The sequence below is a fragment of the Penicillium samsonianum genome (assembly GCF_028829775.1).
Source record: "Penicillium samsonianum strain IBT 33392 chromosome Unknown utg000005l_segment0_segment0, whole genome shotgun sequence".
In the NCBI taxonomy this organism is placed as follows: domain Eukaryota; kingdom Fungi; phylum Ascomycota; class Eurotiomycetes; order Eurotiales; family Aspergillaceae; genus Penicillium; species Penicillium samsonianum.
The window spans coordinates 998383-1019604 of record NW_026643263.1 but is presented as its reverse complement, the minus strand read 5'-3'; the positions used below and the strand labels follow the sequence as shown (position 1 = coordinate 1019604).

The 21222-nt window shown below is 47.6% G+C and overlaps 9 protein-coding genes across 9 annotated transcripts; 4 read left to right on the top strand and 5 right to left on the bottom strand.

The window, feature by feature from the left end:
• Positions 1 to 113: 113 nt before the first annotated feature.
• On the top strand, positions 114 to 2278 carry N7471_009294 (uncharacterized protein; the record flags this gene model as incomplete). Its single annotated transcript, XM_057282013.1, has 7 exons — positions 114 to 573; positions 646 to 758; positions 829 to 1052; positions 1122 to 1399; positions 1482 to 1657; positions 1771 to 2065; positions 2148 to 2278. The coding sequence occupies 7 exons, from the start codon at positions 114 to 116 to the stop codon at positions 2276 to 2278; spliced, it is 1677 nt and encodes a 558-aa protein (XP_057132896.1).
• Positions 2279 to 3789: 1511 nt separating this feature from the next.
• On the bottom strand, positions 3790 to 5650 carry N7471_009293 (cytochrome P450; the record flags this gene model as incomplete). The annotated part of the gene is made up of 8 exons (XM_057282012.1): positions 3790 to 3867; positions 3917 to 3942; positions 4000 to 4050; positions 4106 to 4220; positions 4280 to 4902; positions 4961 to 5215; positions 5280 to 5317; positions 5382 to 5650. The coding sequence occupies 8 exons, from the start codon at positions 5648 to 5650 to the stop codon at positions 3790 to 3792; spliced, it is 1455 nt and encodes a 484-aa protein (XP_057132895.1).
• An 822-nt stretch (positions 5651 to 6472) lies between these two features.
• N7471_009292 (tetratricopeptide repeat protein) lies at positions 6473 to 8524 on the bottom strand (the record flags this gene model as incomplete). Its single annotated transcript, XM_057282011.1, has 2 exons — positions 6473 to 8272; positions 8357 to 8524. 2 exons carry the CDS (start codon positions 8522 to 8524, stop codon positions 6473 to 6475), a joined length of 1968 nt encoding a protein of 655 aa, XP_057132894.1.
• A 361-nt stretch (positions 8525 to 8885) lies between these two features.
• N7471_009291 (Aldehyde dehydrogenase N-terminal) lies at positions 8886 to 10599 on the bottom strand (the record flags this gene model as incomplete). The annotated part of the gene is made up of 5 exons (XM_057282010.1): positions 8886 to 8908; positions 8960 to 9080; positions 9131 to 9973; positions 10033 to 10487; positions 10542 to 10599. 5 exons carry the CDS (start codon positions 10597 to 10599, stop codon positions 8886 to 8888), a joined length of 1500 nt encoding a protein of 499 aa, XP_057132893.1.
• Positions 10600 to 11245: 646 nt separating this feature from the next.
• Positions 11246 to 11638, top strand: N7471_009290 (uncharacterized protein; the record flags this gene model as incomplete). Its single annotated transcript, XM_057282009.1, has 1 exon — positions 11246 to 11638. The coding sequence occupies one exon, from the start codon at positions 11246 to 11248 to the stop codon at positions 11636 to 11638; it is 393 nt and encodes a 130-aa protein (XP_057132892.1).
• Positions 11639 to 13102: 1464 nt separating this feature from the next.
• N7471_009289 (oxidase ustYa family protein) lies at positions 13103 to 14280 on the bottom strand (the record flags this gene model as incomplete). The annotated part of the gene is made up of 5 exons (XM_057282008.1): positions 13103 to 13335; positions 13412 to 13502; positions 13575 to 13696; positions 13763 to 13906; positions 13971 to 14280. The coding sequence occupies 5 exons, from the start codon at positions 14278 to 14280 to the stop codon at positions 13103 to 13105; spliced, it is 900 nt and encodes a 299-aa protein (XP_057132891.1).
• Positions 14281 to 14786: 506 nt separating this feature from the next.
• Positions 14787 to 15780, top strand: N7471_009288 (uncharacterized protein; the record flags this gene model as incomplete). The annotated part of the gene is made up of 4 exons (XM_057282007.1): positions 14787 to 15078; positions 15141 to 15233; positions 15293 to 15390; positions 15487 to 15780. 4 exons carry the CDS (start codon positions 14787 to 14789, stop codon positions 15778 to 15780), a joined length of 777 nt encoding a protein of 258 aa, XP_057132890.1.
• An 803-nt stretch (positions 15781 to 16583) lies between these two features.
• On the top strand, positions 16584 to 17063 carry N7471_009287 (uncharacterized protein; the record flags this gene model as incomplete). The annotated part of the gene is made up of 1 exon (XM_057282006.1): positions 16584 to 17063. The coding sequence occupies one exon, from the start codon at positions 16584 to 16586 to the stop codon at positions 17061 to 17063; it is 480 nt and encodes a 159-aa protein (XP_057132889.1).
• Positions 17064 to 17464: 401 nt separating this feature from the next.
• On the bottom strand, positions 17465 to 19739 carry N7471_009286 (Zn(II)2Cys6 transcription factor; the record flags this gene model as incomplete). The annotated part of the gene is made up of 3 exons (XM_057282005.1): positions 17465 to 17889; positions 17950 to 18427; positions 18495 to 19739. The coding sequence occupies 3 exons, from the start codon at positions 19737 to 19739 to the stop codon at positions 17465 to 17467; spliced, it is 2148 nt and encodes a 715-aa protein (XP_057132888.1).
• Between the last annotated feature and the right edge of the window lie 1483 nt (positions 19740 to 21222).

The window sequence follows — 21222 nt, the reverse complement described above, 5'->3', positions numbered from 1 at the left end:
ATTACCGAAATGAGGGGATAAAAACTTCAAGTTCACACCTCGGTCTAGTTATTTACATCTCCAAACCCAACCTCTACCCATCCAGCACTCTCTTCCTAACTACTGTATCCACCATGACCACCGAGACATCCCCACAAGAATCACCCCTCTGGAAGAACCGCGTCCTCGAAAAGCGCGCAACCCAGCTAACCCTGATCCCCTCTGCTTGGCGCCTTCCAGCGCCCCTCCTTAAAAACCCACCAGCATCAAGCGTAGACACCATCCGCGCAAGCGGCATCCTCTCCACCGACGAGATAGCATGGACCGAGACAGCAGATATTCGCGACCTGGTCGAGCTGGTCAAGTCCCGCCGCGTGACGAGCGAGTTGCTGACAACGGCGTTTTGTAAACGTGCTGCTATCTCACAGCAGGTTACTAAGTGCTTGACGGAGATCTTTTTCGATAAGGCTCTTGAACGTGCGAGGGAGCTTGATGACCATCTGCTTCGTACGGGTGAGGTTGTCGGGCCTCTGCATGGAGTTCCGGTTTCTGTGAAGGATCGTTTTGATGTTGAGGGGGTTGATACGACTGTTGGTGTGTTTTCTTCGTTTATTTTTCCGTCTCTGGTCGACAATGTCTGTTGGATTGTTGCTAATATATGTATAGGTTGGGTGGGCCTGACCAATAAACCAGCACAATCCAATAGTTCAATCGTGCAACTACTCGAGTCGATGGGTGCAGTGCTGTATGTCAAGACCAATGTGCCACAATCTCTAATGGTAACTTCCCTCTCTTTCGTTTTCCATGTGCGTTCTCGAGAATGGCGTACTCACTAATCAACCTGAATAGATGTCCGACTCTTACAACCATGTATTCGGCCAATCCGTAAACGCCTTCAACCACGCCCTAATCTCAGGCGGTAGCTCCGGTGGCGAAGGCGCCCTTATTGGCTCTGGAGGCAGCGTCTTAGGAATTGGTACCGACATCGGCGGCTCGATCCGAGTACCTGCTAATCTACAGGGTCTGTACTCTATATGTCCGACGACGGGGCGAGTACCGTGGGACTGTTCTTTGTAGGTCATTCATTTTCTTTTCCTTGTCGGTATACTGGAAGTATGGTCAGTACTGATGTACCTTGATAGCTTCCACCAGCGCTTCCTCATCCCACCCGTTGCCGGTCCAATGGCCACATCACTCGCTACAACAGAGTACTTCATGGAGAGTCTTCTTGCGTCTAGTCCGTGGAGTATAGATCCAACCGCAGTTCCTATCCCATGGCGAAAAGAGCTTGCGACACCGTCGGCGAATCGTAAGTTTAGACTAGGCGTTGTGTTTGATGACGGTGTCGTTAAGCCGCAGCCGCCGGTTGCGAGGGCAATGCGCCAGACGGTAGATGCATTGCGAGCTGCTGGCCATGAAGGTATATACACGCCCTCATTACTTTTAAATATTTATTCTCTTTCCCTGGATGGTCGAAAAAGTGCCATACTAACCTGTCAAAGTAATCGAATGGGACACATCCCTCCACATCGCCATCACCAATCTCTGGACAAAAGGCGTTCTCGCCGACGGCGGCCAGCACTGCCGTGCGCTCTGTCAGATAGTCAACGAGCCCTTGATTGAAGGCATGATTGTCGGCAAGGAGTCTGATCTTCTTTCACACGAGGAGCGAGAGCAGGTAAGAGATAAGGCACTACTCACAACAATCACATCTATAAAGCCCTCTTTCCCCTTCCCAATACCCTAAACACAAATCAAAATTCATCTAAGATTCTAACACCACTACACTAGTTCGAAGCAACTAAAGTCACCCTCCAAACTGCCTTCCTGAAGCAGTGGGTTTCATCGGAAATAGACGCCCTCATCATGCCCGTCATCCCGTGGGTAGGCTATAAGCCCAAGACATGGGTTAAGAGCAAGCAGTGGGTAGGCTATACGGCTATGTGGAATCTGTTAGACTACGCGGCTGTTACCGTTCCTGTTGCGAGGGCGGATCGGAGCCTTGATTCTGTTAGTGGTGGGGTTGGTGCTGAGTGGGAGGGACATTCTATTAGGAATGAGTCGGATGCTTTTAATTATTTGCAGTGTGAGTGGTCTTTGTTTATTGTCTTTTGAGTGTTGTTGTTTGTTACGTGGGTTAATACTGACTTTGTTTTCCTTCTTATTAGATGATATCGACCTTGTGCACGGGATGCCGATCTGTGTGCAGATTGTTGGGGGTCGATTTGGAGAGGAAAGGGCCGTGGCAGTTGGGAAGGTCGTTGATGAGTTAATGAATCCGACTCCCTTCCATCCATAAAGTCGGTAGAGACAACCACCTTACTAGGGCAAATTCGAGATAGCAAGACAGACGTTCATGAGACATATACCCGGTCCTTACCAAGTAGCCCTACCCATGCGGAAAGAAAATATACCGATTATTTGTGTCCTCCTCAATAACGAGAAACTAGATCTAAACGTTCTGATGCCGATGAATATGTCCATTACGCGCTCTTCGTTCAGCATCAAACCCAGGATATGTGATGGGCTATTCGTGAATGCTGCATCGCGTTACCAATCTACTGAAGGCTGCGGTTTCTCCTCTGGTAGGTCGGGGTATAGGTGGCCTATAGAAAATCAGCTACTACCCTATATTGCGAGTCGTTAGTGGCACACAACAGGGATCAATATTACTAACCTCCTAAGCCGGACAGAGTATGGCAGAAAACCCATATGATAGAGCGACGTGCACGGATATTCTCCGCAGTCGCCTATAGCGAATATTGATTTCTTTCAGTCCAACCGCTTGGCCCATTTCGCCGCTATGATTATCCAAGTATAAGCTGGAGGGGCTCTGACCCCTCGAGACTGGCAAGGAATGCCAATTAAACGCTTGCGCAGTCCCAGCCCATGAATAAAACAGTGCAAAGAGAGATATCTCTAGAGGGAAAGGTAGAGCTATCGAGCTGGTCCTCTGAGTGATGTCTCGGCAATACCTATGTACTCTACTGCCGTGACACAGATCTTCAAGATAATTCCTTTATTCTCCACATGTCTCACGAGCTTACAACCCAGGCCGTGTTCTTCTAAAATTAGTCTGGTACTAAGATAAGATCAAGCATAAATTGTGAAACAACTTATGTACTTTGATTGTGTAGTCCGAAACCTCACTGATCATTTCCCAAATCTAATTTAACTCACTTGAAAGGGATCATCACAAATTGCCAGCCCCGAGAAGAATATGTACAGGTGTTTCAAGTCCTGCTAGTGTTTCTTTTCTGTTCAGTACTAAAGCTTTCTATAAAATTCTGTACTCGCTAGTACTTTGTGGGTCGATGGCCAATTTGATGCATGGAAAGTGCATATCGTAATGGCAAGATAATACGACTGAAACAGGTGCTGAAACCCCTATGGACTAGGAAAACTGGCCCATCATATAAATAATTGGCTGGACTGCGTCAGAAGCTAACTCAAGAATTCTATGGATTCTTATGCATTTATACCGTCTCAGTTTGATGCATAATCCGTCAACTTCCATGAAGCCAGTCAATTTCCATTTGAAAAGTGAGCGTCTTGTATTTTTCCTTAATTTTCATGTCTTCTGCGTAACCTCGCTCCCTATCAAGTTTTTTTAGTCAAACTCCACTGACAAAAGCGCGGGTTAACCGACCCAATGCACTGGATGGACCATACCCATTGCAAACATCCTAGTTTGATCAAGGTTTTTCGGTCCTTTTCCGATGAGTCGTGTAAAGGCCGCTTTGTGACACGAGGCTTCTGTATTCATTCCATTAGTATCAGGGTTCAATCATGTCCGAGCATCACTGTTTCTTACGCGCACTTCTCCTTTAGAGGGAGTTCCGGAGAGACAAGGTCAAAATCGAAATGCAAGAATAAAGTCGGAATGACCTGAGAAAGAGATTAGCGCGGTCAGAGACCTAAGGTAACGTTTCTTCACCTTGGATATCTCCATCCAGCTAATATCTGTAAGAGCAGACATGTCAGTTATTGCTCTGAATACGAAAAACACAAACCACTTACTTCTGCCAATGCACGTTCTAGTGCCACCCCCAAAGGCTAGGAAATACCTTTCTGTCGAGGATATGAGCAAAGGTTAACAAAAGGGTTATCGCAGTGCGTTACGTACGCATGTCGCCTTTCCTGGATTCGTCAAGCCACCGTTCGGGTCGATATTCCTCAACGTCGTCACCAAATACTTCTTTATTCCGATGGATTACCCATCCGTTGGGCGCCACAATTGTCTAAATAGATTTCTCAATAAGCCAAAAATGTAGCCTGCATTGTGGAAGATGATACATACCCCTGGTGGTAAGAAATGGCCATCGGCTTCCACCCCAGGTTCCGGCACGATTCGCGTAAAGCCCATGCCGGAAGCGGGATGCAATCGAAGGGCCTCATAGATCAACGCTTGCAGGTAGGGCCATTTCTCCGTCTCTTGGAGCTTGATGGGATCGCTGAGCTGTCCACTGTTTCGTCGGCGCAGCAGTTCGTCCAAAAATCTATTCTTCACGCGTGGATGGGTCAGAATATTGTAAAAGATCGCTCGGAGTGCAATGGCTGTTGTGTCTGAGCCTGCAAAGACGTTTGAATTGAGGATGCCGTTTATTGCCGTATTATCCAACTCTGGTTTGGCCTCTTGGGTTTCAAAGAGCTTTGCCAACATATCTCTGTGATTGTTTTCTCTCTTTCCCCGTTCTTTAATCTCTCGTGCCGCAAATTCGGCAAACTTGCCGTTCCTGATATGCATCGAAAGCTGGACACCAAAGACAGGTGGTATCCATTGATTGACTTTTATGACCCATTGTGCGTAGGAGGTCCATGCTAACGACCACAGCGCCTGTGTGATCGACTCTAGTGTGCCATCGTCTTGGCCCATATCCAAGAACCCGTATGGATGAGAGTAACTGAGTTCACCGATAGTATCTAGGAATAAGTCAGAGAAACCTGACAGTGCGCATAGGCAGATAAAAAGAAGTCCTACCGAATGCAAATAACTGAAACCATGATCCCATGTCAACTTTTTGGCCTTGAAGCTCCTCCAGACGCATCACAAATCGAGCCACTGTCTTTTCCGCGTACAATTCCAGGTCTCGCATGGAATCCATCGAGTACACACGGCTAACAAGACGTCTCATGGAGCTATGGACCTTTTCATCTCGTTCACCGAAGAGATCGAACTTGCGATTTCCTTTCCATGAAATATAGAATGGCCCCTTCTGGTATTTGTTCCCAGCAGCTATGCAGAATTAGTTAATACAAGAAGCGAAATGATTGTTTTTTTATTGTCAGTATTGACGCACCAAAGATCTTTTTCACCAACCCAAGATCGGCGACACTCCTGAGATGGGAATAACTTGATCAGCTAAAAACTCCCTAACCACCCTTCATTTGGTTTCACCTACACCTCATTCGGTCCAGTTCGAACCAGTTTCCCATGCTTTTCATGGAGGGCAATGTTGGTCCGGTGGAATGAGTCCCCGTAGGCTTGTTTTGCCATCCACAAGGAAGATAGAGAGGCCAAGAACGGACCAGGGATATTGCGCAATGGATGGAAATAGCGGCGGCGTAGAATTAGAATGATAAGTCCACCCACGAGAACACTTGCAATCCAACTCCACGCATGTTGCAGCGCATGCACTAGCAGGCCTGAACCGACTTCATTCTGTAGCATGATGTTGCCAATGGTGAAAAGCAGAAAAATATGATTGTCTAAAAAAATGGAAGAAGCTTTCCGTGGTATAGTAACCTTTACACCTTCTTCACACGGTAGTTATACGGTAGTTATCCCATAAATATTTGGAGGCTTTGAGGCATTTTACATATGTATATTGCGTACATTGCATAACACGTTATCCTATGCTCCCAACGTTGACCAGTTTAAACTATCCTATCTTAGTACATATTATTGGGCCCGTTGATCGTCGGCACTGTCTTCCGCGTCTTTTATGCATTGCAGATTTATGCACATACTTTTGGGGATTAACCTTTTATGTAGTGCCAATTTATGTTTGGAAATTAACTGACACCTCAGAGTGCATAGTCGGCCGCGTACACGGCCTCCGTGTTTAACGACTAGGGGTTTAATGTGGTTTATATGGCTTAATATGCTATAAAGGATGTTAAATATAGCCAGGCAAGAAAATTTAGTACCTTTTTAGAGTCTATTGTTCTCCACCTAGCGGGGGTATATGCACTTGCGATGATAAGACATGAAACACAATGCTGCCTTGGCGTGTGCGGAGGTCCAGTGTGTTCTGGAGAAACGGGTACACGGAATTGCGGATAAACAATTTGAAGTTAGTGTGAACACTTCTACAGTACATGCGGTAACATATATATGAGGAAATGCTTTTTCCTCTCGGGCTTGTAGATCCCATCTAAGCAGCCAATGATAAAAAGTAGATACAATGCAGCCGGGCCTTGCCAGCCAGAAATCCGAAAGATATATCCCATACCTTTCCATGTACGCAACCAACAAATCAATAACAATAACCTAGAATTCGAACTCCTTGCGGAAGATGTTAACATCCATGCCGGCGACAACCTGGTCAGCCAAGTCACGACGTCCCATCTGGCTGAACACACGACGCAGCGTGTCGTACAGATTCGTGCTCTGGTTCTGGCTAATGTGCAACATACGCTCGAGGCGCTCGTCGTCCAGGCCATCCGGATGCACGCCGTCGCTAATGATCTCGCGTGCACGCTCGCGGCCCTCCTGTTCCACGACACGATGCATGGATAACGCGCCTAGCAGGTGCTGTGCGGCTTCAGGGTAGCAGCCGATGTTGATGCAGGATACGCCTAGGTTGTAGCGGGCGCGCACGAAATTGGGGTTAATGTTGAGGGCTTGTTCATAGGCTTCGATGGCTTCTTCGGAGCGGCCGGAGTTGGCGAGGGTCGCGCCGAGTCGGTTCCAGAGGAGGTGGAGCTGCTCTTGTTGGTTGGTGCTACCGGATTCGGTGGAGGCTAGGGCAGCGGAGAAACAGTCGACGGCCTTCTCGTATTCCTCGGCGCAGTAGAAAAGAACGCCCAGTCCGACTTGTACGTCGGGGTCCATCTGCGCGCCTGAGGGGGAGAGCTGGGCAGCTTGGATAAATAGTTCTGTTACGCGATCGTGCAGGAGTTGTCGGTCTGTGAACCCGAGGTCTGAATCGCCGGATACTTCCTTCGGGTCGATGATTGTTGGGTACTTGTGGGACAGCCAACGTTCGAGTGTGCGGTAGGCGGTTGAGTCGTAGCCCTCGTTTGTGTACGAGACAGCCAAGCCCATCAATGCATCTAAATTCCCGGGGTCGACCTTCAGGGCTTGTTCCAATGCACGGATAGCGGGCAACTCCTTTTCGTTCTGCGCCTGCGCAGAGCCCAACATCGTCCAAGCGTGCACGTGCTGCGGGTCTTTTTGAACCGCAGCCTCGAAGGCCAGCGCTGCCAGCGACAGATTACCACCCTCACGCATAATCTTCATTCCCTCCTCGAAGGGATTGCCCACAGCCTGGTAGACATTATCCTCCTCGAACATATAGTCGCCGAGTTGGGGATCCCGGAAACGAGAGTTGAGACTGTCAAAGCCATCCCAGTCACCGAGATCACCAACATGCACGTCATCGGTGACTTCAAAGTTATCTTCCTCGGCAAGTTTCCTACTCGTTGCGGTCTCAGCCTGGACCCGTTGCCATACAGACTCAAACGCGTCATTGGAGGGCACTGACCTGTCCAAATCATTCAGTTCCGCCTCCATGGCCGCATTAGCCTCTTCATCCGTCCGGGCCTCATTGCCAACCGTCGCAGTCTCCATCTCAGCAAACTGCGCCTCCCAGTTCTCATCGTCGAGCTCCACCATCCGCCCCTTCCCCTTATCCTGTGTTTGCCCCTCCATAGGCCCCTGCTGCATCCCCATCTGTCCACCCATCATAGGCTGCATCATCCCCATACCACCCATACCACCCATATAACCACCGCCCATGGCCATCGGCCGTTGGTACCCCGCCATCATAGGTGAGGCGTTCGCGGCAGCAGGGCTGGATGTCTGCGGCATGCCCATACGGTTCTGCTGTTGGAAGCGTGCGAACTCGGCAGGGTTGAACCCAGATCCGTTATTCATCTGGCCGGGAAATGCGGCTTCCATGCGGGCTTGTTCGCCCGAGTCGAACTCCCCTGCCCACCCTGGCGACCCTGTGCGGGGCTGCCCCGTCTGGAAGTTATCCAGCTCGCGGCGCATGTGCTCCATTGCGAATGGCTGTGGCGAGGGCCCGTTTAGTTGTTGTCCTGGTTGTTGCATGAAATCGTCCATCATCTAATAAGGAGTTTCCCGACGCCGAGGTTAGTTTCTGTTACTGTTTTTATTTGCGGGGGGCTCGTTGTAGGCTGCATGGCTCACCTGGTCTTGTCCGCCCATCATATTGTGTGAGCGCATGCCTTCTTGCATCCCTGGTCCCCGGCCGACCAGCCGGTCGCGCTGTAGTGATTTATCATCCTGGACGTGCTTTGTGAATTGTGAGAGAGGGTTCCCCGCGGTAGAGCATTCTGCGCCACCCAGGAACGACATGGTGGGAATGTGACGGGATAAAGTTGAGGTAATAAGGTAGGGTTTAAATGCAAAAATGAACGGAGAGAAGCAAAGGCAATGTAAAGGTAAAGGCAAAAGGTGTATTTCCCCCGGATATCCTCTGACGTGGGGTTCAAGACCTTTCCGCCTCCTCAGCCGAGGTTCCCCGGCGGCAGTTTAAGAGTCACGAGATTCACGAGGTACCACGTACATCCATGGATCATATGGGAAAATTTACTAAATTTACTAGGATATGCGATAATTGAATTGTTGATTCTCTGGGCTCATTTATTTGTTAAACATGTACTATCTATACGCAGTGGCGTTTGCTAAAACGTCACGTCGGTCGGAGTTAGTATATTCACAGCCAAGTCCCCAGGTTTACTAGAACAGTATCAGTATGCCGGTCGCAAATCTTGTGAGAAAGATACTGACCATGAATCGCTTTAACTTGAGTGTAGGCCGAAAGGGCATATTCGCCCAATTCCCTCCCAATGCCACTCTGCTTGTATCCACCGAACGGAATCGCAAAATGGGAGTCTTGCGAGCTGTTAATCTGTTGAAAGTCAGCATATGTCATAAACGATTATATCAGCGAGTACATACCCAAACCATGCCAGCCTGAATAGCAGCAGCGACATTATGAGCACGGGTAATGTTCTCCGTGAATAGGGCGGCACCAAGTCCATACTCAGTATCGTTGGCCTTCTCGACCGCATCCTTCTGGTCCTTGAAAGACTGGATAACGACGAAGGGACCAAAGACTTCCTCCCGCACGGGAGTCATATCGCGATTGGTATCCTTGAAGATAATGGGCTTGACGAAATAACCCTTCGCATCCGGGGAAGGTTGATCATCTCCAAGAACTAGCTGTGCACCTTCGCGCTTGGCAGTCTCAAGATACCCCAGAATGCGACTTTTCTGCGCAGCGGACACTTGAGGTCCGTGGTTCACTTGGGGATCGAATTGGCTGCCGACAATGGAGTTCTCAATAGTGTACTGCTTGAACTTCTCGACGAAAGTCTCGTAGATGCTCTCCTGCACATAGATGCGCGAGGTGGATGTACAGATCTGACCCATATTGCTCATGATGCCGACGTGCGACCACTTCACCGCTTGATCGAGGTTGGCGTCCTCGAAGACGAGCAAGGGGCTCTTGCCGCCTGTCTCGAGTGTAATCGCCTTCAGATTCGAAGCAGCCGCTTTCATAATGGCTTTTCCGGTGTTGGTGCTGCCGGTGAAGGCAACCTTATCCACGTCCAGGTGCGATGCCATAGCGGCGCCGGCAGTGGCACCGGGGCCATTGACAACGTTTACGACTCCAGCGGGGAAGCCAGCTTCCTTGATCAAGGAAGCGAGATAGAGGATTGAGAGCGGGGTTTGTTCGGCAGCTTTGATGACAACGGTATTACCGCACGCAAGAGCAGGTCCAAGTTTCCATGCCGCCATCTACTTAGCATTAGCGTTGCCTCAACGGCTTTGGTGAAGGAATGCTTTGTGTGACATACCATAACAGGATAGTTCCAAGGAATGATCTGTCCACACACTCCAATAGGCTCGTGTCTGGTGTAGGCCAACTTGGCCTCGCTAGTCGGAATAGTCTGCCCGTGGATTTTGTCTGCCCAGCCGCCGTAGTAACGGAAGACAGATATAACCTCGGCAAGGTCCTCACCCAATGCTTGTTCATATGGCTTGCCGTTATCCCATGCGTCGATTGTAGCGAGAATGTGCTTATCGCGGTCACAGAGGTCCGCGAGGCGTGTCAATAGGAGGCCTCGGTCATACCCGGCCAGTGATTGCCATTCTTCTGACTTGAAGGCATTTCGAGCAGAGGCTACGGCGAGGTCAATGTCCTCTGGGTCAGCGGATGCGACGCTGGCGATCACGGATTCATCATAGGGATTGACAGTTGAGAGAGTCTGGCCCGAGATAGAGGAAACGAATTCATTGTTGATGAACAGTCCTTTTTCAAAACATTAGTTACTGAACTTAGGCTTCCGAGGAATTGATTGCTTACCAGTAGGTTGTAAATAAGTGGTCTGATTAGGAGCCGTTAATTGAATAGGTTGAGCCATTGTGAAATGTAGATTGGAGTTTCTGGGGTGTTTAAAATCCCAGACCTGGAGGCTTTATATTAGAACCCTCATGTAGAATTACAACATTTATCTCATTTCGTGACAAAGAGCAATGTTTTCCAGGAAAAAGCCAAGCAAAAATTGGTTTGGTGGCCTATCTTTTTGCCTATTTGGGAAATGCGGAGCCCCATAGATGAGGGGACGCGTGATTCGGCAGTCCCCGAGGATGGAGGTACTTTGACGTCCCGAAGATCACTTGGTCCGAATACTTTCCCATTTAAGGCATTATCGTGCAAGACGTCGAGAAACATGCCCTCTAAGGCAAGTACCAAACCCATCTACCCTGCCTCGGGTCAATAATTCAAAAGCTAAAATATCGGCTATTCCTTCAAACATCCACAACCGATAGAAGATTGCGTAGATATGTTTTTTGAGTAGTTTGAAGGGCATGGTCAGAATAGTTACCATATCTGAAGTGGCCAATTTTTCTGTACATTCCCCAAGGGGTATGTATGCTTTGAATGGTGGTTTAAATAGTTTAGCTACTTCCATTTCGTTTCGTCACTATCTAAACTCCCTATTCCCTCTCTATCTGCTTCATTCCTATCTATCGCATCCATCCTCCAAATCCACCAATAAAGCAAAGATGCAATTCTTCAACTACGCCGGCACCGGGGCAAACTCGGAATCCTTCCACTACTCGCAAGCCGTCCGCATCGGGAATACTATCAAAACCTCAGGCCAAGGTGGCTGGGACGAGAGTGGTAATGTCCACACTGACGTCGAGCAACAAGTGGCTATCGCTTTTGAGAATGTCGAAAAGGCCCTGAAGAGCGTTGACTCGCGTCTGTCGTGGGAAAATGTTTATGCAGTGCGAAGCTATCATATCAATGTTGATCAGACGTTTGATATGGTCACCGGCAATTTCAAGAGGGTTCTTCCTAGTCATCGACCCATTTGGACTTGTGTGGAGATTGGAAAGCTTGGAATTGAGGGAATGGTGATTGAAATTGAGGTTGAGGCTCATTGCCCTTATTAACTGGCTTTGTTTTTCGGGCTTTATCATGTGATGAATCCGTGTATATATCTTGCAAATGAAAGCTTCTATCCCTACAAAGGTCATTAGTTGAATAATTGTTGTAATCGTATTTACACTGAGGTGGAAATTGGAGCGAGCCGAAAGGAGCCGCATATGCCGAGGTCTGACCCTCGAGACCTTAGACTGGGTAAAAGAATATATTATTATTTTACTAAACTTTGAATAGACTGAGATGCACATTAGTATACGGAGTCTATAATGAACAACTAGAAATGTCTTTGAACAGAATAGAGACCCGCAACTTGAAAGCCTTCATTCAACAAAGGATTTGATCTTGCTGGAAAGAGTAAATACAGCAAAGGTTGTTTCATTCAGCAGATATTCAAGCAAACAGAGCCCTTAGAGTTCTTCCAGATTGACCACTCGATATAACCTTCAATAGCTCTCTTATAGAATATGATCTCTACAAGATCATCCAGGTAGGACTATTTTCAATGTCTTCACTGAGGGCTCCTCGTGATCGTCAAAGTCGTCGTATGTTCTGTAAAGGCCGTAGTTCCTTGAGTCAGCCTATTCCAAATTTTGGAGGGAACAGGAAATGCTCACCGAACTTAGCAACTATTTCCCTCAGTTGCTTCTTCACCGCGCTTGATCCAGTTGTAACAATTTCTTGCCTGCACTTCGGGCTCATGCTTTTCGAGGATCGCACTGCCGGGGGCCGCCTCTGGGACGGGGGCTGCATAAGCGGCGACAGCCAGGAGAAGAATGGTCTTAAGAAGATGCATATTGTCAAGAGAAGTTGGAGCTTTTGTTTTGAAAGAGGATGGAGCTGTCTGGAGGCTGTGTTTAGGTTCCTTGAGAAGTAAATCAGCTAATGGAGGTCGTATAATGAGGCCTTAATAGTTCTGCTATCTGGTGTTGCTTGCTTTCTTGACGCGCGCTCAACCCAAGCGTCTGTCATGACGCCGAGAGATCTCGGGGCTCAAGGGCTTGCAAGGTTCCTCACAGCGGAGTTTGGGGCGACACGCCCGTCGATACGCCCCACGAATTCAACGCCCGCGGAAGTTGAATGCCAACCGACGTGGCCTTTAGCACTGCTTGAGCTTATTGGCTTATGATCAAGCTAAAATTTAGATGAATTGTGTCTGGTAATGGAGTATATCTCGAATTGAGAGGGGCCGTGGCGCACCGGCGACACGAGTATTGCATTTTACTGTGCGTGAAAGGCTACGGCTAGGTAGCTCCATTGAATCCAAAAGCAAAGTTTGATAAAATGTAAATAGCACTGGTACTATCTACACAGTCTGTTCTTTTCACAGATCCTAAATATTCGAGGTCGACTCGGACAAATCGCCTACCAAAAGGATGATATATAGAATAAAATGGGAGAAATCTAGTATACGTTACAGAACATCGCAGATATTGAACAAATCTTCAAGTATTCTAGTGAATGGGTCATAGTATCTAATCAGACATTTCAGGATGCTTGAGCTCGACATTCTTATGTTTCCCGTCAGCACGGAATCCAGGCGCGCCCCTCTGCTCAGCCCATTCGTGTATGGCGTCGAAGTTGCGACACTGATGCTCCGTGGTATGATGGGCAATATAGCCTGTGATTTCTGGGATCCACTCGAATGTGATGGGAGTTACATCGCCATGGCAAATGATGGCTTGTCGTAAGTAATCAATACAGTGATCTAGAGACAGGTGTTTATACATTTAGACTTTGCTTCATAGGTCAAAGAAGGAAAAGGTACAGAAGTTCTGACATACCTGTGTGATTCTGCCGCTGTGGTATCTCAATGAGAGGTTTGGCTGTGCTAATCGCGGAATCAAGTTCCCAAAATTGATCCCGAAGCCATTTCTGAGACACGAAGACAGATCAGTCACAATTATGGATATTCAAGTATAGAGAATAAATGGCTGTGAGACTCACCAAGCAGTGTAGTTGATGAAACATTTCGAGCTCAACAATGTGTTTGTGCATGTCTGATCTCGTAGTTGCACTTCCATTCGTAATCCGCGAGTTTTCTTCGTCCGAGATGAGTACAACACCGACTGAATAGACAATAGTCAGTCATCTGTTCGGTTTTAGGATTCATGGTGGCAAGAAGAGCATCTGACCATCAAGGAGTCCCTTCCATGCCTCATTGTTCTGTTCATTTGGTGCACCTTCATAGGCATTAAGAGAGCTGTGGTGCGAGTCGTGGAAGCCAGCACGTTGGAAGCGAGTGCTCTCATATACTATCGGTATGTCGTTGAATATTCCTGCGACTTTGTTAGAGCCCGTGATCCTTACAGTAAATGCACAATAGATCATTTCACAACTTACTTTCGTTGCCAAGGATACACGTCTGCTTTCGTAGCGTCCAAGCATAATATGCTAACAAAACGTAGGATACTACTAACAGTGCCTTGGCTGTAATTATTGAAGCCTGGAAAGCTCTTTTGAGAAATGGACTCGAACTGTGTCGCTGGGGGTCATCTTCGCTTCCAAGCAGAGCCTCTTGTGCCTCCGTGTCCTTCTGCGTTTTTCCCTCCTCGTATTCTTTGTACGTGGGGGCAAAGAAATAATTTGTCATAAATCCGTCCTGCCCCAATGGCCAGAGATCTTTAAGACGTGTTCCGGTAAAGTGGTTCATAATCTTCTGTGTAGTGAATGATATCGGTTACTGAGAGTTGTACTAGCGAACAATGCCGTTCTACAGCATCAAGAAAGGGTTGAACATGTGTGTTCTCACTTTGCCGACCAATAACTCTGTTCCAGGGGGTAAATTTAGGCTACCTTCACGTATTGCGAATGGAAAGTGCTTTGGCCGTCGGGATTGGCCCCCACGTCTATGGGCGAGGCGCATACGATGCCTGGTATCTGCCGTCCTCGTCTAATCACCTGGATCAAATCGTGTCGCGCTAAATTATTCCGGGAATAGATCAATGGATCCTTGACGAGACGCCTGAAATTGGTGGTACTTATGAACCCCTGCATCGGCGTCACGCTGGCTTTTGGTGGCGCCGATGTCGTGATATTTGCCGGCGGTTGATATTACCGCAGACACAAAGATTATACACATTTCTTACTATGTCTCTCAGTTGACCTTCTACATTTTCTCGTCAAACGAAATGTTCATCTTAGGATAATGCAAATTGCATGCAATCCTCCGCTATGATGCCTACGTTTCCCTGGTCAAAATCGAAGCAGAGCCAACCCTCGACGTCCTATTCTTCCCTTAAGCAAGAGGAACATGAAGCTTCACCCGGCTCCGATGATGGCTTGATCAGTGGTGACTCTGCGAAGCTCAATCGACAACTACACTTACGGAAGACATTCATGGTTTCACTTATCTTCAATGGAGCTTTCTTCATAGCCCTTGTGATATTGTATTCTGGGAATTTCGTACATCCACGGCATAAACGACTGTTGGAATCACCAGTCCCTCAATGTTCGTTCATCTTTTTTATTTCCTGTGTGTATCTTGCTCCTGGTGCTAAGATAAAACTACAGTTCCCACTGAGATCAGAACATTCGAGCTTGACCCTCTCTACCTGTCTCTCCCTACAAACGAAAGTAACTTGGCTTGGGAGAACCTGACTGGTCGTAAGTCTAGCTCAGAGCAGTTGGATTGTTTGACTTTGAATACTGATCTAGAAACCAAGCCAACGGCCGCGGGTTCATTAACCTAGACCCTGACAATGGGTTTGGCTACCCTGATACGAAAGCCGGGCTTTCCGTATTTCACCAACTCCACTGTCTGGTAAGAATTTTGAAAGCAGTCTAATTGCTATTTCTTTGGTTTATTTTGTCTCATATACTTGCTCGCTTGAATTTCTGGGACTAACTTTGTAATCAGGCGGCTCTGAGGCACCTTATGTGGGACCTGGTAGAAGGCAGAGTTGACACAGAAAAGTATTTGCAAATGTGGCCAAGTGATGAAAATGCACCGACCTATAATGAAGCCATCCATGGTCCCTGGCACTTTGCCCACTGTTTTGACTATCTTCGGCAAGGCGTGATGTGCTCAGCAGATCTTTCTCTGGAGTTCCTGGCAAAGACCCCTGCTTTGTCAGTTGTTGATGGGCTAAAATATCCACACGAATGCAAGAACTGGGATGCAATTTGGAAGTACGCTGAGAAATATGCTTGATGGGTCTTTTGATGGCGCGAATGTTAATTCCTACATAGCACATATATATCTTGGTACGGCGGGCCAATTTACTGTTTCAAAATCTTAATACATATAAAGCTTGAAGAGTGTACAATTTTAAGCTTTGCAGCCTTTCTACATCATATGCAGTTTCCTATTTACTTCCACAGTTGGTTATCGCCGCATGGTGATTTGGATATACAGGCAAGTGCTTGTTAAACCATACACATCCATGAATGCTACGTTAACACAGTAGTATTAGACCTTGACGCCATGGAGGATACAGTTAGCGCCTTAAAAAAACTACTTTGCCGCGCATGTTAAATTACGCTCAGCCCCTGCGTTTGGTACAGCGTCTCGCCGATCATCATACTAGGAATGAATATTACGAATATTACGTTTCTACATGGTACCATGAGGAACGGCTCGGTAATGACCCTTCAAGTTGTCCTGCTTTGCTTTACTTCGTTAATATCTATCCTGGCTTCATTTTACAATTCAGGCTGATAGCCATGGATCGCCTCTGGAGAGACCTCTCCGGCGCATTCGTCATTCGAAGACTTGCAGTAAATCAACGTCCCACGTCGCCATTAACCCGCCATAATGAGCAAACGGAGCCACTCATCGATGAAAGGGCCGATGAAGAGACCAGTGGAATAGACAATTACTATTCCAAAGGCACGTCAAGTCGTCTCTTAGTAATGTCACTTCCCAGCATCATATCGCTAGTCAGCACATCCATCTTGCTTGGACTAGCCATCTCACTCGGCATCCATCAATTGAACAACGACCATTCAATTTCAATGATAACGAGTGGTAATGCATCGCAAACATCCTCCGGGAGAGTCATGGTCAGCCCATGCGGTAGTACCCCCAACGAAGCGCGAACAAACGGATGCCACTTTGACGTCATTTCATTCAACTGGCTGCCTACGGAATGTTACGACGCCGATCTCTCGATAGAATTCGACCAAATCAATGCTTTGGAGTGGTTTCTGGATCCGAACCGAACACAGCCGCTCACCCATGACCAGATTATGACGGGTGAACACACCGGCCTGTATGTGAATTGGGAATACCATCTTCGCCACTGCACAGCTATGTGGAAGAAAATGCATCGCACAATGATGGGGGAATCGGGTGCTCGTGGGATTGATTCCTATATTAGTTCTTATGAGCACACAAAGCATTGCGAGCATATGCTTCTTGGAGGTCAGGGCATTGCATTCGACGCGATCAACACAAGGATTCGTGTCAAGTATCCCGACTGCGAGATTCTATAGCTCCGGTAATTACATTCTTGGAAAAGACCGGCGGCAGGCATAGCGGAGAAATCAAGTTAAAACTTTCTTTATTGAAATGTGATAGCAATAATGTGTTCTCTGTATTTGTCAACTGAACTGCAAGTAAAATCTGCATGATCGCCTAATATTTTGCCGGTGCGGATTCTGGTGATAACGAAGATGATATCTTCACTTCATCCCAAATAAGTGCTGTGAAGCTCAAATCCAACTAATACACACCCTGGTTGAAACAATGTGTACTTTTCCAGGGATTGGTTATTGTGGACACTGAATAAAGGACCACATGTATGTACCTCGGTTCTTGTATTCTATTTCTAACATCAAACATCTCATTTATTTTTGATGATCCTACGTAAAAGCAAAACAATGGTCCTCTGCTTTCACCCAAGCAAAATGCACTCATTTAAACTGTCCATTGCCAACATCCAATCGCAATCCCTTCCTTCTTCATCCCTAATCCTGTGGCACTCTTCCGCGACTCTCAACGCCTCATCACCAGCTTTAAAATATCTCCTCCGAGATTTGCACTCAATATCGGAGGTCAGACTGTCCTGAAGGAATGATTTTTGCTCTTTGTCTGCAAAGCAAGCAGTCACACACAATGGCCACGGTACATGCCGCACCATGCCCTTACTGGCGAGGATCTTGAAAAGCTTCATTAGCTCTGCGATTTCCTTTTGTATCTCTCCCAGGTACGGGTTTGGCCCGGACATGACTGTATGAAGGTATAGGATAGCTGTGCGAGCGAACACAAGGCGAATATCCAGTTGTCCGTCCCGTTCGAGTTGATCAGCACTCGAACGATCTGAACACATTCTATCAGAATTAAGACAGAATGTAGACGGAGAAAGGGGTTGAGGCTGACCGTCAGCCAATTGAAGGATGCGCTTGGTCAAAGTCTCTAGTATGCTGCCCCCGCGTGCCCCCAGCTCTATGATGCTCAGCCTCCGGTGGCGTTCTGCGTGGGCCTTCCATTTCCGAAGTTCGGTTATGTCGCAGATTGCCTTCGCCACGTCGTTATCGCAGCCGCTAATTTCTCTCATATCGATGATGTTGGATTCCAGAAGTTGGCTGTCGCTGAATCCAAGTAGTGGGCCCTCCACGCTCGTCGAAATCGTCGCTACAATATCAAGCCATAGGAGATGGCCTACAAGTGCCTTCGCCGTCTTCAACTGCATTCGAGAGATAGCCACTGAGTTGCTCCTTGCTATAGATGCACCGGACAGGGCTACGCTGCAACATGAACTTCTTGGCTCCTGGGTAACCAGCTTGATGAGAGGTTGCAAATATGGTGCCACTTGTTTGAGAAACCATTTCCACTGATGAGATTTACCGAGGAACATCTGGGAGTATTCCTCCAGTCAATCATGAATACCTTTTGGGCTGACGGGTTTTAGGGAACTTGCTTACCTCGAAGTGAACTGCTTGGATGACAACGGTGCAAACAACGAGAGCTTTACTTATATTCAAGTCCTCATCGAGCAGAGACATATTGGCTGTGACTGCCCGAAGTATTGCTGAAACTCTGCTAGGTTGCGTCTTTCTTTCTTCGAGCCAGTCGAAGCGCCTTTCGTTGTTTACTTGTGTCTCAAGATCATGGTGCGCTGAGCTGAATATCATTGATATTTCCAACACATATGTTGAGGAAAACAGTAAAAATTGAAGCCACTGCATGCTCCCTGGGCCGATGTTGCAGCTGAACGGGAATTGCGCCGGAATCACTCTTTCGATATAATGGGAAAGAAGAAGAGCCATATCAGGTGTGAGTCTTCCTGGGATTGCAGTGCCTTGATGATCCTTGGCAGGGTAGGGGAAGCTGGAGTGGCCTACGTGTGAACCCTCCAATCCCCGACGGTGGGATTCAAAATGAGTCTCACGTCCAGGACAAGGTGTCGTTTGCCAAGATTGCTTCTTTTCTTCGTCAAAGTCAGGCATCGTAGCCTTGAGGTTGAAGTTCGTCTGATCCTTCGGACTGGTTATTAAACCTGGCGGAAACGTTTGGGGTATTGGGCTTCCACGTTTACTCGACATTCCATCGACTAAAAGGATATCCTGCGATGGGATCGTGTGGTCCGCTATAGTGCACTGGATCTCAGGTAATTCATTGGTCACGAAGCTTTCGAACACAGACATGGAAACATCCCAGTCTATATCCTGAACGTTGTATGGCATTTGGCTGTCCCAGACTATGGGGCTGCTAAGCAGGACCTCCTCTTGAGGTTGTGAAAAGTCAAGCTCACTGAGTCTTGCATCCCATGGAAGGTCAATTGCTGGGGCTCTCAAGCTCACTTGCTGGGTCTTCTCCTTCCCGAGCTCAGTTTCAAGATGCGCTGGTGTTGCCGTTTTTGAGGAGTTAATCTTTGATGTTGCCTTGCTTTGTATAGAGACATGGCTTGGGATAGGTTTAGAGATTGATGATGGCAATGATTTGTCTCGCAGACTTGCTCCTTTTCGTCTCTGCCCCCCTCGAGCAATGGCTGTTTTGATCTTCTGGGCTTCCTCCCGTTCCAGTACACCCCGGTCCATCCAGATGGGGCGCGGTCCGTACCCTCGACAGATGATACGGAGATCTGTACACGTTTTACAGGACGGTTGCACCTCGTCGCATTTCTTGCGTCTGAGACGACAAGTCCAGCAGCCGTTGGTGCTCCGCATACCCGGTAGTTCTTAGACGTCAGTACCGGATTGTTGATCATTTCTTCGCTCGTCACTCACTAGTAGCAGGCTCAATTGGATCCATCTCCAAATTCCAGTCTTGTCAGGTCGAAAGTGTGTATAAGCGGGGTTGATAAGGGGTCTACATGCGGAGACCAAGGAGAAGGTAACTCTACATGCGGAGACCAAGGAGAAGGTAACTCTACATGCGGAGACCAAGGAGAAGGTAACTCTCACCCCTCCTAGTCTGTTGCATTCGCTGCTCAGTCATTCTACAATTGCAAGTCTCTTGCAGGATCTAGGCTAGCAGGCACTATATCCCCCGCTAGACAAGGGTCCATCTCCCGAAAATAGTAAAGACCAAATCATTCGAATGCAGGTTGATATCGACTTTTCTGGCCAGTGAGCCACATCCCTATTCCCAATGAATTTGTGGGCAAATGTATGCTTTTCTGCATTTGGGAACATTCAGTGGTGGGAAAGGCTCTTGGGGAAAGATGTCTTTCTTTTCATTTCCTTCGTTGTGAGGCTGTAAGTGATGGGCAAGTTAGTGTTGTGTATATGTTAATTACTGATGTGTCTAGTCTGTGCAATGTTACATCGTGGGCACGTGGCGTGATGACTGCAGATTGCGCGTTCTTCTGTCCGATGGCGAAATTACCTGATTGATGCTTGTCCTAAGCTCGTGTATGCTTGAATTTATTAAGTGGTCTCAATCATAGATCGCACTAGCCCACACTGTCTTGTATTCATGCTTCACACACCACCTCTTATTCGCTATTCCTTATCTTTCATTGCCTGCATGCTTTTGATACAATATAAATTCTACTGTAGAAGGCTAAATTAGCTTGGTACTATAAGCAATCTAGTTTGTTCTTAATACAAGGGCCAATGAAACATTAGGGCCAATGTCGCTATTTGGGGGCTATAACTAGTATTTCTGTCAGGCTGTACGGACTAGGCATTTAGTTGGACCAATGGTACAGGTATATTCGGTTAATGTCTAAACGATGACTAACAACACTTCTTAGTTACTTTGTTAACAAATCTGTGCCGTGGAGATTTTTCGATGTTTTGGTGTCAAGTGAAGTTCAATGAGCAATTGCGACTGTGGGAAGCAGAAACAGCCAGGTCGTACTTGGCCGATTCGAGACGAGGCCGTACTGTACAAATATCCATGGATGGCCCCCTTGATGGCCCCAAGGGGGCCGATCCATAATCAACTGGATCAGTCGGTACTCACGTGACTGGACTGGAGCCACTGAGTCCCGGAGGTCCCGAGGTCCCGAGGTCTGAGCATAATGCTGACGTGATCCTGAGCTTGCCCAGGTGAGCACCTTCGCGGTGGCAGCCAATATCCTACTTTTACGTATATAGGCGCATATCTGACAGATGCATACTTTGTAAATCGCCTTGGTACACCGAGTTAAACCCAATTGGGAAAGTTTTTGGGCAAGTTCGACGGCAAATTCCTTCGACCCAC